This window comes from Epinephelus fuscoguttatus, linkage group LG11, assembly GCF_011397635.1.
Source record: "Epinephelus fuscoguttatus linkage group LG11, E.fuscoguttatus.final_Chr_v1".
Lineage (NCBI taxonomy): Eukaryota > Metazoa > Chordata > Actinopteri > Perciformes > Serranidae > Epinephelus > Epinephelus fuscoguttatus.
In genome coordinates, this window is record NC_064762.1 from 13,856,832 (window position 1) to 13,870,257 (window position 13,426).

At 41.6% G+C, this 13,426-nt stretch overlaps 2 protein-coding genes across 3 annotated transcripts in view; one reads left to right on the forward strand and one right to left on the reverse strand.

The window, feature by feature from the left end:
* Positions 1-13,426, reverse strand: part of rps12 (ribosomal protein S12) — a 434,687-nt gene that overhangs the window by 239,230 nt on the left and 182,031 nt on the right. The gene's annotated exons all lie outside the window — the stretch shown is intronic.
* pinx1 (PIN2 (TERF1) interacting telomerase inhibitor 1) overlaps positions 8,848-13,426 on the forward strand; it is a 32,067-nt gene continuing 27,488 nt past the window's right edge. The window contains exons 1-5 of the mRNA XM_049589189.1: positions 8,848-8,896; positions 9,584-9,693; positions 9,811-9,903; positions 11,323-11,404; positions 11,950-12,042. Of these exons, the coding sequence (XP_049445146.1) occupies positions 8,878-8,896; positions 9,584-9,693; positions 9,811-9,903; positions 11,323-11,404; positions 11,950-12,042 (397 nt within the window). The 5' untranslated portion in view covers positions 8,848-8,877. The remainder of the gene's footprint in view (positions 8,897-9,583; positions 9,694-9,810; positions 9,904-11,322; positions 11,405-11,949; positions 12,043-13,426) is intronic.

Here is a 13,426-nt window from a genome sequence, read left to right on the forward strand (position 1 = left end):
TCACTTGGCGCAGTAACTCCACCATTTTCTGGCAGGGAACAATGGCCTCAGACTTGGAGCGGCTGACTCATCCTAACCACTTCAATTCCGGCTGCAAACAGCCCCAGCACGTGCTGGAGGTAATCTGCAGAGAGCAGAGATGCAATTATGAGGTCCCCAAACCAGACACGTTCCTCCCTACAGCTGTGCCTTGAGGTGCTGTCCATGAATAGCACAAACAGAATCAGTGACAAGGGACAGTGCTGGCGGGGGACAACACCCACTGCAAACATGGTTGACTTTATGACAGGTATGTGGACACAGTTCTCACTTTGGTTCTACAAGGACCAGATGCCTCGTAGCAACAACCCTGGTACCCGTTTCCCCACGGTACGTTCAAGAGGACTCCCCATGGAATGCAGTCATAAGCCTTCTCCAAGTGGCAAACCACCTAGACGCCCCAACAGATTCGGTCCCCTCCCTCCAGTGTGGGAACTGCCCATTGGTTCGACAGCCCATTGTTCCGAACATATCAAACTCATTGTTCCTAAGTCCGTTCCGAAATCATCATGATGCCCTGTGGTTAAGGTCTGGTTAGGTTTAGGCACAAAAACCACTTGGCTAGGGTCAGGAAAAGATCATGGTGTGGGTTAAAATGAAAAAGAAGGTGACAAACACATAAGCCGTAAGCCTGCTCCGCCTCAAGCCGGTTGCGGCGCACCATACGCCCGCCGCGAGCCGTTCAGCACCGCGGACAGTCGGACTAATGGGATGTCGAACCAATGGGCTGTCGAACCAATGACATGGACCCTTCAGTGCTGAGGGTTAAAATTGCAAGCAACATACATATTTACTGACATATTTGAGTCCTATTTTAGTCAGAGGGTGCAAAAAACAAAGCCAAATGATGGACGTTCTCTCAGCACATCATTAAATTCACTAAACTGAAGCTGCTGTATCTTCTTCCCCGTATAGGATCATAAACTGTAACCCTGAGGACAGCAGTGTCCTTCACTACACGCTTGATAGCCTTTCTTCAATTTCTCTGTGTCAGTAATTGGAGCTGTTCCGGGGTGACCTTGTTTGGTTTTGTTTTGCAGTTGTGCTGCAGATAGAAAAGAGCACAGAGGAGGGAGACCAGCTGCCTGAGCGAGCCCAGAGATTGGCTTCATTCAGCTGAATTAAATGTTAACTAAGGTGATGTGCGTTCTCCATTTGGTCCCAATCATGAAGCACTCAGACTGAAGAGCGCACAGGCTTTCATTTCAGCCAAACACTACACAAGCCCTCATCGCTAATTAGCACCTCTCCTCTGTGAATGTGTGTCAATAAAACTGCAGGTGTGCTCCGCAGTTATGGAATAAAAATATGATCATTTCCTCATCACAGATTTCAACAAACCTTTAGAAAGTTGTACAGTATGAGGGCTTTTTCACACTTTTGATAAGTAGGAATTATCTCACACTGTTCTCACTCCCAGCAGAGGTTCTGCAAATAATATTATCTTTGTTTTCCTAAGATTTTGCAGCTTGTATAACGGGGGAAGACAAAACAATGTTAACACCTCATGGAAATGGACTCCAAAGCACTGTAGTCATACTTTCTGGCATGACTGCAGTGGTATGTGTTGTTAGTTTGAATGCAAAATAGAAGCATTTTTTAGTTTTTTGATTATAACAGGGAAGTAGTTCACAAAGAAAGATGAGACAACTCACAGTGAACCAAATATTTAGCAATTTCAATTGTTGAAGTCCTTCTTAAGTCAGACCGTATGTCATTTCTGTTCTCCCTTATATAAAAGACTGCAGTTCGTCTACCTTCAGGAGCTTGGTAGCGATGTGGAATTGCAAATGAAAATCAATATTTGCACTGGATTTGCAATTTTCCAATGTACAGCTCTAATTCAGTCTTGCTGCCTGCGTGAACAGGGAGTCTTTTTGCTTACAGTTGGCTGCGAGTGTGAGGTGGTTTGGTGGCCTGAGAGTAGCTTAGACTCTGAGAAATAAAGGTGCTAACTAGAAAAATGTAGGGTTCTTTGGCTTGTCCTCTAGGAAGAACCCTTGTGGTTCTTAGTTGGACCTTTTATTAGGGTTAGGCTGGCTCCACCCAAAACCCTCTCTGGTGGTTCTATCCCAGAGAGGGTAAATCTAAATTTACCAAGAACTCTTTTATATTACAAAGGTTTCATCTAGAACCGGCACAGGCGTGCTCTAAACAATTACTTGACCACATTGTCCAAAGATCTCTCTACCACTCATCATAGAGACAGAGCACAGGGCTGTAGGTATAGCTCGACTAACCCGTTTAATTGAACTACTGTCCTTGTCTCAGTGTCCAAAAACGGAATGGGAGGGAAAACAAAAACAATTTATTGACCGAAGTATGTCAGACTGTGCTACAATAGGTGGTGATATGCCCCCTTTCAGCTTGTAAGTATTGGTTCTTTTTCTGGGTGACCCATTACGTCAAAGATCAAACAATCTGCAAACAAGTTAGCTACAGTTAGCTAGCAGCCATTGTCGGAACCCATCGGCTGTATTCGGCGTCTGGCTTCCGGCAGACGGCGACACGGCCTCTGGGGGCAGACCCCCGATTTTTTGGTATTCCGGTTTAATTTGGGCGGAGGACGCAAATTTCCGTTTCCAGCTTCCGTTTATATAAAAGTAAATATGCTGAACCACTGCGATGGATTCAGAGTTTGCAGTGACGCCAATTATGTTCCGCCTCCTTAGTTCACCGCACGGACTGTTTAACCTGGCAACAACTGCAGCCGGCTCAAATGTGATTGGTCAATATCACGTGGACTACAAACAGCCTACAACCGGAAACCAGGGCTCTTCCACTCTTCTTCCAGAGGCAAGATCTCCAGGGTTTACCTACAGACTCTACATTCACTGAATGTAGAGTCTGTATATAGAGACTAGCTAGCAGCGAACTGGTACCATGGTGGATAACTTTACAGCTCTGTACATTCCACGAGTCCAAAAATGCACAGCTCTGGATGTAGATTTCACCATGTTGTGACCGACTTCTTCTTCTGTTACGCAAATAATGCTTTCAACTATCAGGGCAAAGCCTGGGGTGGACACTGTGGAGCATGCGTCTATTGCCTCAGCCAGTTTACGTCTGAGACTATGACTACTACAGCCTTTACTATTTTAGGGGTGCAGTAGGGTTGGGAATTGACCTGGGTTACCAACTGGAACCTAATAAAGAGGGCCAAGTACGGGCTACCCATTAAAAAAAAATTATATTTTAGCAGACCATGTGGTAATGAATGGTGTGAAATAATGGTAAGGTATCAGAACCCATGTAAAATGAATTGTTTAAAGGGATTCCAGAGACATCTACATTAAAAATACAATTGAAATTAAGGCTAAACATTAAGGATGAGGATTTTTAACAACCATGCTTTCCTTGACGAACTCTTTCATCCAAAGAGGGTTCTTTGGATTCATACAAAGAAAATGGTTCTGGGTAGAACCTCCACTCTTCAGGAAGAACCCTTATTTCTCAGAGTGTACATTAGGCCAATGCATGACTGAAAAATCAACCTATATCTTTTAAGCATTTCCTGCAGATTTGCAAGCAGCTGTGATGCAAACACATAGACCTGTTTCAGAGGCACCACATTCCTACATATAAGTTTTGTTTTGCATGCATGTGAATGTGACTGAACATGTGTGCCTCACAGGCGGAGCTTCCCATTGGACGCCGGTGGAGGAGGGTGTTTTGAAACAGAGACAACGAGGCATGTGACAGGGTCTTCAACTTTTGCTTCATGTTCTCTTTCTAGTAAGGGAAGCCTTGCCTCTTATGTAATCCGTCTCCTTGGGTGTGCACACACAGGCTTGCAGGCCCACCTCCCACCGGCCAATCAGGAGGCTGCCTCGGTCGCCCAGGCCCCCAGTGTTTTGTTCGTCATCGTGTAATAAGATTCACACAGCGTGCAGCCGCTTTGGATCGGGGCAGAAAGTGAAGGACGAGACATAAAGAAGGCCGGGGGGGAGGGAGCTGCTTGGCTGCGGGCCATTACACTCTGTGCTATAGCTGTGACTCCACATGGAGACCTGTTGCCATGGTGATAGAGTCCAGGACCCTACTACCACCACCTTCCTCTCACCCTCTAGCCTTAAGAGAAATATAAAAATAAAGGCATACTGTGTATTGGTCTTTTGCAGTTACAGGCTTTTAGTCAGCTGAGTCAAAACAGTACACTCTTGTCAGTGGCGCCCACAGACGTTTTTCATAGAGGTGGCCAGATGGGAAAATCTTGAGGTGGGACACCAAAACCAAAAACCATAACTAAATTTGGGGAATTTTTTTCATGCTGGTATATGGGCTAGTTGAAAACTATGTCAAGAGTTAGGGAACTGCACACTGATATACTTTGGTTTCTCATTCTAGAGTTAATATTACTCATTATGTGTTTGGTGATTCATAGTTTTCTGGTTGTCCTTTTCCTTAAAAAGACAAATTTAGGTACACTGATTGTAAGGAAGAAAACATTTTCTAAGAGCAAGTCTTCTTGGGTCTAGGGGAGACTTGTGGGTACTCATAGAGCCCATTTTCATTCAGATCTCTTGAGGTGAGAGTTCAAGGGACCCCTTTCAAAATGGCTGTGCCAGTTGTTCCCTCACTGAAATTTAGCCTTACTTTGAAGCATTGTTTAGCCCACTTCCCAATATGTCATAGCGGCATGATTGGTACAAAATGATGCCTTAGGTTGTCTAGTTTCACGTGATACCACTACACTTGCGGTAGTTTAAAAAATAAGTGTTCCACAGCCTCTTAAAGCCGTGACACACCAAGCCGACGGTCAGCTGTCGGTCAGTGATGGGCCATGTCTGTCGCCGGAGTGGGTGAGGTATGTCCGGCACTGTTGTCCATTGTCAGCCCATGTTGGCTTTTTTTTTGCTGATTCAGCATTCTAAATCAGCGCCAGAGACTGCAGAGCCTGTTGTTGAATAAAATCTCTCTGACTGGCTGTTCAGCTCAGCGCACAAGAGTAGAAACAGAAGTGAGGAAAGTAAACAGACAGCTAAGGTCAAGAGCGAGTGAGGTCAAAACAAACTTGTTGCATAAGGTAAGATTATTTTTCTTTCACCATTGAGCTCTTTCATGATGGTTTGTGTTATTGTTCACAAGGGCTAAGTAAATATACTTTGTTCTTTCAACATGTGGTTATGTTGCTAATGTGCTAACTGGTTAACTGGTGTCAAGACGGTCTTCCAGTTTCCCTTTCTGAATGACGAAAACAGACTACAGCCATCCTCTACTGTGGAGAGTTATTTGCTCTCACACAGAGGCAGCATGTATCTGCTGGTTCGCCGTTGGCTGTAGTCTTTGAGGTGTGTTCATGTGCAACTGTTGAGCCAAGACACAGGTGACATAAGGCGAAGCAACAGTTGGCTTTCGTTGCCTGAAGTCGGTTTGGTGTGTCTGGGCCTTTGAAGACAGTAACATTGACCTTCAGTTATTGCCATCACCGGGTGGCCAGTGGTAGACCAGACAATTGTATCAGGGGGAAACATGCTTTGTGATTTTGTGTTTTTGTGCTGCCCTACTGCAAAAAGAACATCCTCTCATGGGCAGTAAAGACCTCAACTTCTCTTTCTGTTTGGGAAATGCTTTTGCAAAGCATTTAATGGCTTCTTCTCCGCTCCAGTAGTCCGTAACAGGACTGACACTATGATGGTCAGAAAATCAATTTTGACTTTGGGATTATGGCCACATTTATGAGCTCTACGATTCAGTCATCCCTGAGCTATAAATTTTGAATGACGTTCGTGACCTGATGTGACCTTTATATTGCAGGTGCCTACTTAAGCAAAATGTCTGCAAAAAACAGAGAGGTCTGCCAAGGTTACTTGAAAGAAGAAGAGGAAAAACAGGAATGGCAGGGACACCGCACAGTATCATGATTCCTATTGTCAGCCTCTCTGCAGCTCACAGTCAGGTCAACAATAGTCGCTGATCCCTGCCAGGCTCCTGGAGCTGTTACACAACCTCGTCTTAATCCTGTGCTGGAGGTGGTAACTTTAAGCACAGATATGGAGTCCGATTAGAGCTTTACACTGCTTGGACGTGACTATTATAGAAACAAACTGATGCTGTCAGTATATGAGTGCATTTTTCACTTCATGCCATCAGCAACAAGCAGATTTAAGTATCTAAGGAGCTGTGTATTCAAGTTATATTTGGAGCCACAGCATCTGAGTACTGACACAAGTGATTAGCTTGAACATCTCAGCAAATAAGCTCAAGAAAATGTAACCATTTGTTGTTTATTAGACTTAAATAAATCAAACGTAAAAGTAGATATGTGCAGACGTGCTTGCTTAGAGTGGTGCAGTATGGTACATATGTTCCTGTACAGAATAGCAATGTCGAGATAAAAATAATTGCATCTCAGGAGAGGACATGTGTGTCACCTAGATGAGATCGGTGTCAGTCTCTAAGAGGAACTCTGAACCAATAACACTGCAGTGTTTTGTATCTGTCTGATTGCAGTCAAACTGTTTCACACTCTTTGATCATATATTCAATTGAGATCAATATTTCTCTTTAAGAATCCTGTTGGAGAATACATTTTCTTTTTAAAAGGAAAATGGATCACTACATTACACTGCTGATTTCACACTTTGAAAAACATGGGAAGAAGGCAATGAGAAATGAAAGAAGAAATGACTCAAAAAAAATGCAAAAAAAAAGTAAAAAAAGAGAAAAATAAAATAAGAAAATTAGCAAAAAGAGAAAGATAAAACAAAAAAGGAAATGACATGAAAAGAGTGCTTAAAAATTAAAAATAATTCTGTAACATGATTTTAAAAATGTAAAAAATAATAATTATTAGGAGTATAGTTTTTTCCTAGCTTTTTTCCTATTTTTTTTTAATAAATTTTCTAAATCTATTTTTTTTTTTTTTTTTTTTGCAATTCGTGTGACTTTTTTTTTTTTTTTACCAAGATGATCAGTGCCTTTTCCCCTGTGTTTTTGAAAGAAATCTGCTCAGGGTTCAAAGGTTGAAATACTTGAGAAAGGCGTGTTAAAGCAGTGCAAGAAAAGTGATGTCGCTCCAGGTTTCAGAGGGTTACACTTACTACCTGTATCTTTAAGAACTGATTTTTAAGTTATTTTACTTGTTTATGAAGCTTTAAACGACCTTGCCCCTCCATACATCAGAGATGTTCTTTCATTTTACGTCCAAGTCAGATCACTAAGGTCCTCCACTGCTTTATTTTTAAATATTCCTCATGTTTAAAAGTATAAAAGTGCAGATACTTTTAATTATTTTTTTTAAATTCTTGTTGTATTGCTTATAGTTGCTTACTTTGTCCTTTAAATTGTGTCTGTCTTATTTCAGTTTTGCTATGTGAAGCACTTTGAGCTATGTGTTTGTATGACAGGTGTTACATAAATAAGGTTGAGTTAAATATTGGCTCCTTTCTCACACAACAGCTCCTGAAGGTGACCCGAGTCTGCATTTTCTTTTCCTGGGCATGATTTCAAAGAACCATGCCACAAGCATCTTCTGAGGATTTTCAGCATAAATAAATATTATGTCCAATTCTTGGGTCCTTAGGCGCACAGGAAATGTAAACACTGATCTCATATCAAGACTTCAGTTTTATTTTTGATAGGGCTGATAAATATTCCCAGACAGCTTTCATAACTCGTACATCGCTCAAGGACAATCACTCTCATTTTTTTTAGTGTGTTACAAAACACTCCATGCTTCAACACATTAACAGGTACTTTAAGTGACACCAAAGCAACCACTTGGTAATATCATGGAAACTACCACTGTCTTTCATCTGGTAGCTTTAGCCTTTTACAGATGCCTCAGTCACCGGCTGGTAATTTAGGTCAATGTGTGTCTGTTGATTGCAAGTTGCATAAGACGACTTTGATATTTATGCAGAATTCAGTCAGTCCACATTTCAACTAAAGCTGTTTACTCTGTGCTGCCTTCAAGTGCTACTCGCTCCTCTTTCAAGTGTTTTCCTTGGCAGCACAACAGCTTGAAACAACAAAAACAGAATTTGATTTCGATGAGTAACTAATTGACGGCTGTGTTCAGACAGGACAAAGTGATGCCTGCTTCTGTGTTCCCATCATTGATAGTAGCTTCCTGGCTCTTATACTGAGCTGTGGTTGTGATATCTCTGTCAGCACAAGAAGCTAATCCAGAAACTCTCGACATGAGATCTTGTTAGTGCATCACATGCATAAGTGCAAACATTATGAAACTGGCTGCAGGTATTGTGGCAAGAACACGTTGAGCAATGCTCTATTTGAGTTGGGCACATCATGGGGTGGTGTTGGGTGCAGCTTGATGAATAAATCTGTGGGCTGGTATCAGATGATATTGGCTGATCACAAACACATATATTGATATTGGCATTTATGGCCTATTGATAGATATAATTACATATAAGTAAATGCTTCTAGTCTGCATTTAAAAAAAACCATTTCACCCTTCTTTCAGGCATAATATATGTTTGATATTTGTTTTTACAGCCTACATATTAAATGTTACATTTTTATTGAATTTGAAAATTATATTTTTCATTATTCATTTCATTATAGGCATATTATCAGGCTGTATTATAGGTATATATTGGGCTGTAGTTTTGGGGTCATTAAACCTGCCTGTGTCGCCCTCTGTTGGCGAACACAATTACCTGCACTGACACTACTAACAAAATAACGACAATATCCATCGTTAAAATAATAGACTCACAATATACTTTCATCCTTATGGATTACGACGCACAGTAAATATTTTACAACAATATTTTATTGACGAAAAACAACCAGCGTGGCCACGTATTATCTTCAGGCATTTTCTTGGAAGCCTACGCGACTCCCATCAAGCTGTTTAAGGACCCCAGGATGTCCATGCTCGCAGAACGTAAGTACATTTTTTCTACAGTTTTGACGGATATTTACCCTTTTCTTTAAATATAATAGTGTGTTTTACTATGTGTAATTGTCGCTAAAACCCACCGCTACTAAATGTCAACAGGTTTTCCACCGAAAGTAGTCAGTATTTTGTATATTTTAAACTATTCGGCTAGCTAGCATTAGCAGTAGCATTACTACAGCGGTCTGTAAACACGTGTTTTAGCTTGTAGCTGAATGCCAGCTGCAGTAACTTGTCACTAGCTCACTTTGGCTAAATGTCACGTCCTCAATGGTCAATTATATGTATTTATTTATTAATTTGACCTATTTTTAATAAACGTATTGGAAGTTGTGGCACACTTTTGTCTTAAAGCATGGTCGGACTACTGATGACAGTTGTCAAACGTGTCAACTGAACATGATAACTCATTGTCCTGGTTATTATCTGGGCCTAAACCTGATTTAATGACCAAGCAAGACTGTATCCATCTTCAAGTAACTTCCATCTGTCTGTTAACAATAGTTCTAGTTTAAAGTGATTATTACAACCGCATCATTTGCTATATATCGTTTTCTGCACAGTATCATGTCCTGTGTGTGTACATAAGGTTTCGTCACCTTGCAGTGTGAGTCCTGCGGGTTTATGTAATGTTTTGGTGACTGTTATGTAATGATGTCACTGCTGTCTGTGCAGCCCGGAGGAAACAGAAGTGGTCTGTTGACCCCAGGAACAGCGCCTGGAGCAACGATGACTCCAAATTCGGCCAGAAGATGCTGGAGCGAATGGGCTGGTCCAAGGGCAAGGTGAGATGGATCTCAGTGGTTGGGTCAGTGGGGATAATTTCTTAATATTTTGGCAGTGGCTGAATGAGTTGGTGAACACCTCTGTCACACGTATGTTTCCTCTCTTCTCATGTTAAGGGCCTGGGGAGAAGTGAGCAAGGCTCCACTGACCATATCAAAGTAAAAGTGAAGAACAACAACTATGGTCTTGGGACCTCCGCCAGCTATGAGGTGAGCACATTTAACACTTTGCAGGTGCTTCTATAATGAAATCATGTGGTTGCTCTGTTCATTCCTGAGTGTTATTGTTAACTGTAAAACATCTTGTATGCATATATGTCTATTTTTGAGTCATTTTCCACAAGAACCTAAAGAGAATATGCTATAAGCAGATCATCATAGCGAGTATGTTACTCTTAAGGTTATTTGCAGATGTATGTGTTTATTGTTGGGAGAAGTGCCTCGGATGTGATGGGCTGTATTCTCACTACTCAAACAAGTATGATTTTTCATGAGATTTAAGCCATGGTCTGGGTGAATACTCAATTCTGATTGGCTGCAGGGTGTCCATTAAAAGGTGTTATAGGACAGCTAAAAAGACGTTCCGGTCAAATCGCCTGATGACAGGTTCTAAATTATTGCGCTGGCTCAACTGCTAGTTTGTAACCATAGCAATGGAGACTCAGAGCAGAGGCAACGGATTACAGTGGGCATCGTGAAAGCAATATCTCAAGTTTTTTTGCACATCATCCTCTGACCACCAGAGTCTGTAACACACAAGCGGTAAGAAGAGCACTGGCTTTCTGAGATAATCATCTTCTGAATAATATCACGTAACGTTTAGCCATCATCTCACTTCCCTTCACTGATCAGAGTCGCTATGCTATCTATGCTGCGGCCACAGCGGGTTTCCGTGGCAACGCCTGAGAACTACTGAAGTTAAATAGTCCACTCAGCAGTGGCTTGTGAAAAACTCATGATTTTAACTGTAAAACACATTAAAGCATAAATAATTGATTTAATATTCATTTCTTTGGTAAGTGACCATGGTATAAGCGGGTTAATGCCCTTCAAGGTGTCCATTATCAGGAATTAATGGGCTTCGCGTCGGATAGTTCACGCCTCCCTGTCGTCCATTAATTCCTGATAATGGACACCTTGTCGGGCATTAACCCTTACGTATTGCAGTCTCTGTTTAACATTAGAATTATTTCAGCACGGATTTGGATGGCATTCTTTTTACACAAATATAAGACTGGCCCCTTATGACACGATTTAAAAGCCCCATAGTAATACTATTGTATTATACTGAGAGATCTTCTTGCTATTAAGACTAACCTTTTTTATGTAAATTGGCTGGACAAAATAATGAAAAACACCTGATAGTATTACACAATTCAAATCAACAGCATCTCTAACTGCATCCTCCAAAAAATGACCATACAGTTGAATCAACGCCTCTCTAAAACATTTTTAACAAAAACTGAACATTATAACCTGCAGGAAGGGAGGAGCTATGGGATGACTTTATCAGACTGCATTAGTTTTCATCAGGTGTAACTCATACACTGGCAACTGACTGCACAAATCCATAATTATATACCATTTTGAAGTTTTTGTCAGTTCTGTTGACATCTGCTGTGTTGACAGGATAACTGGATCGCCCACCAAGATGATTTCAATGAGCTTCTTGCTCAACTGAACAGCTGCCATGCTCAAAACAGCGGCACTGGTATGTACAGTCAGCAGTGTTAAGATGTGTAATGTGTATAAAATGACCTGTTTACAGGCACGTTGAGAATTGTGGTGGTTGTCTTAACGGGGTGGTTTATTAAAGAAAACATTTAAGTTGATTTCAGTTTGAAACCAAAACCTTTGTTGTCTTGTGGTTGTGCAAAAAAGATAAAGCTACTGTTAATACACTACATATGTGTCACATACTGTATGACTCACACTGGCAGTGCATTATCTAGGGTTGACACATTATGTATACTTACTCTCAGTGGTAACCCTGTCACTGTGGTTTCATATTACTACTCCAAATAATAGTACAGCTTCTTCTGTTAGCCAGTAGAGGGTGCTGCTCTGCAACATTTAGGAGTTTACAGTCGCTGTCATACAATAAAACATCTTCATTATCACTGTTCTGGGAAACAAAGCACATATAGAACAGTGTTTAATCCAAGCTGGTAGAGATGTACAGTAACACTAAACATCTTAAATTTGTAACTCCATATGACCATATGTATCATCTTATGTTTTCTGTATTATCTCTAGATTCTCCACCACCAGAGGAGCGGAAAGGGTTCAGCTTGGAGGAGAAATCCAAGACCACCAAAAAGAGGGTGCACTACATGAAGTTCACTAAAGGTGGGTTTATCTTTTGGCAGCTGGCACGACTTTATGGCATAAAAACACAAGCATGAATGTAGCTCAGTTGTGCACACAGTGTTTTCTTTTCTCATCTCACCAGTCATTAAATTGATTGCCTGTAAAATTGTGTGTGCAGTATCATGCAACAAACTCAACCTGACTGGATCAACTGTTCAGCACACAGTAGAAATCCTCCCCTGAAAGTGTATCTGCATTTTAGATAAAACTGTTTCAGCACCACTGTGTAATGATTTCAGCTCAGCACCTTTTTTCCAGCAACATTTCAGAATCAGAACCTGCGTGCGCCTCCACTTTTTTAGTTGTCCACCTTTCAGACAATCCACTCAGACAGACAGAAAGCCTCCTTAACCCCTCGTTGAGCCTTGTGCACTTGGCTCGGACCGCAGATGCTGATCAGAGCTCTGTCAGCCTGTGCCGGGTCAGTTGGCCCGGTCACTGCTAGGGGAGGTTATTAATAACTCTTCCTTCAACTTTCATTACTCCTTTACACGTCAGGAAGTCAAGATTTGGTGGTCAAGGCCAGAACACTGATAGGCACGAGGAGGTATTTGGTGTTCAGGACCACTGGAGACCGAAATGAATAACCACTGGCCCATATTTCACTGCTGAGCTGCTTAACTTGGGCATGGAGCATAGTTTAGTGATTACAAGCACACTTTCTTATTAAGATTGTCAGGTTTTCAATAGTTATGGTGCTTGTTTTTGACTTGTAAACTTACAACATGTAGCTGATTTTTTTTAAAGAATATCTTTTTTTATCGTAGTAGCTGTGCAAGTTCTTTTGCAAGAAAGTAGTGCAAGCTCATCAGATTCCAACATCTGGTGAAGGTATTACTCCATAATCGTTCTTGTTATCTGGTTGAGGTGTACCTGATGAGGTCAGCATACATGGGAAAACGGAATATCTCAACTTTTGCCTCACCTGGCAGAGCTTTTTATATTTTACGTCATTCAGTAGCAACTTCCTGTTTCCTGTTTGGGGCATCTGGCATGTCCATTTACTGGCCCCCCAAAAACAACACCTCCCATGGGCTGCATGACCCATTAGATGACCCCGCCAGATAAAACGTGGCCTCTGCGTCTCACCCAGACCCTCTCACCGTGTTTTTGTGATCTTAATTTGGCCGGAGCCAGAAAAAGACCTTGTGCCTGCTGGAACAGATGCACCGTACAAGGCACACTTGAAGGGGGCGATGATTTTCCTCTGGGTGCTTTCTGCTCTCATGTTCTATTCATACTTTACTGAAATCGTACAACTTGGTAAACAGCAAGTTTGTATTGAAGTTGAGACTCTTCTGAGTCGTTCAGCAGCATCTTTGTCAGCATCTGTTTGTTTGATGCATTGATTGTGAATGCATCC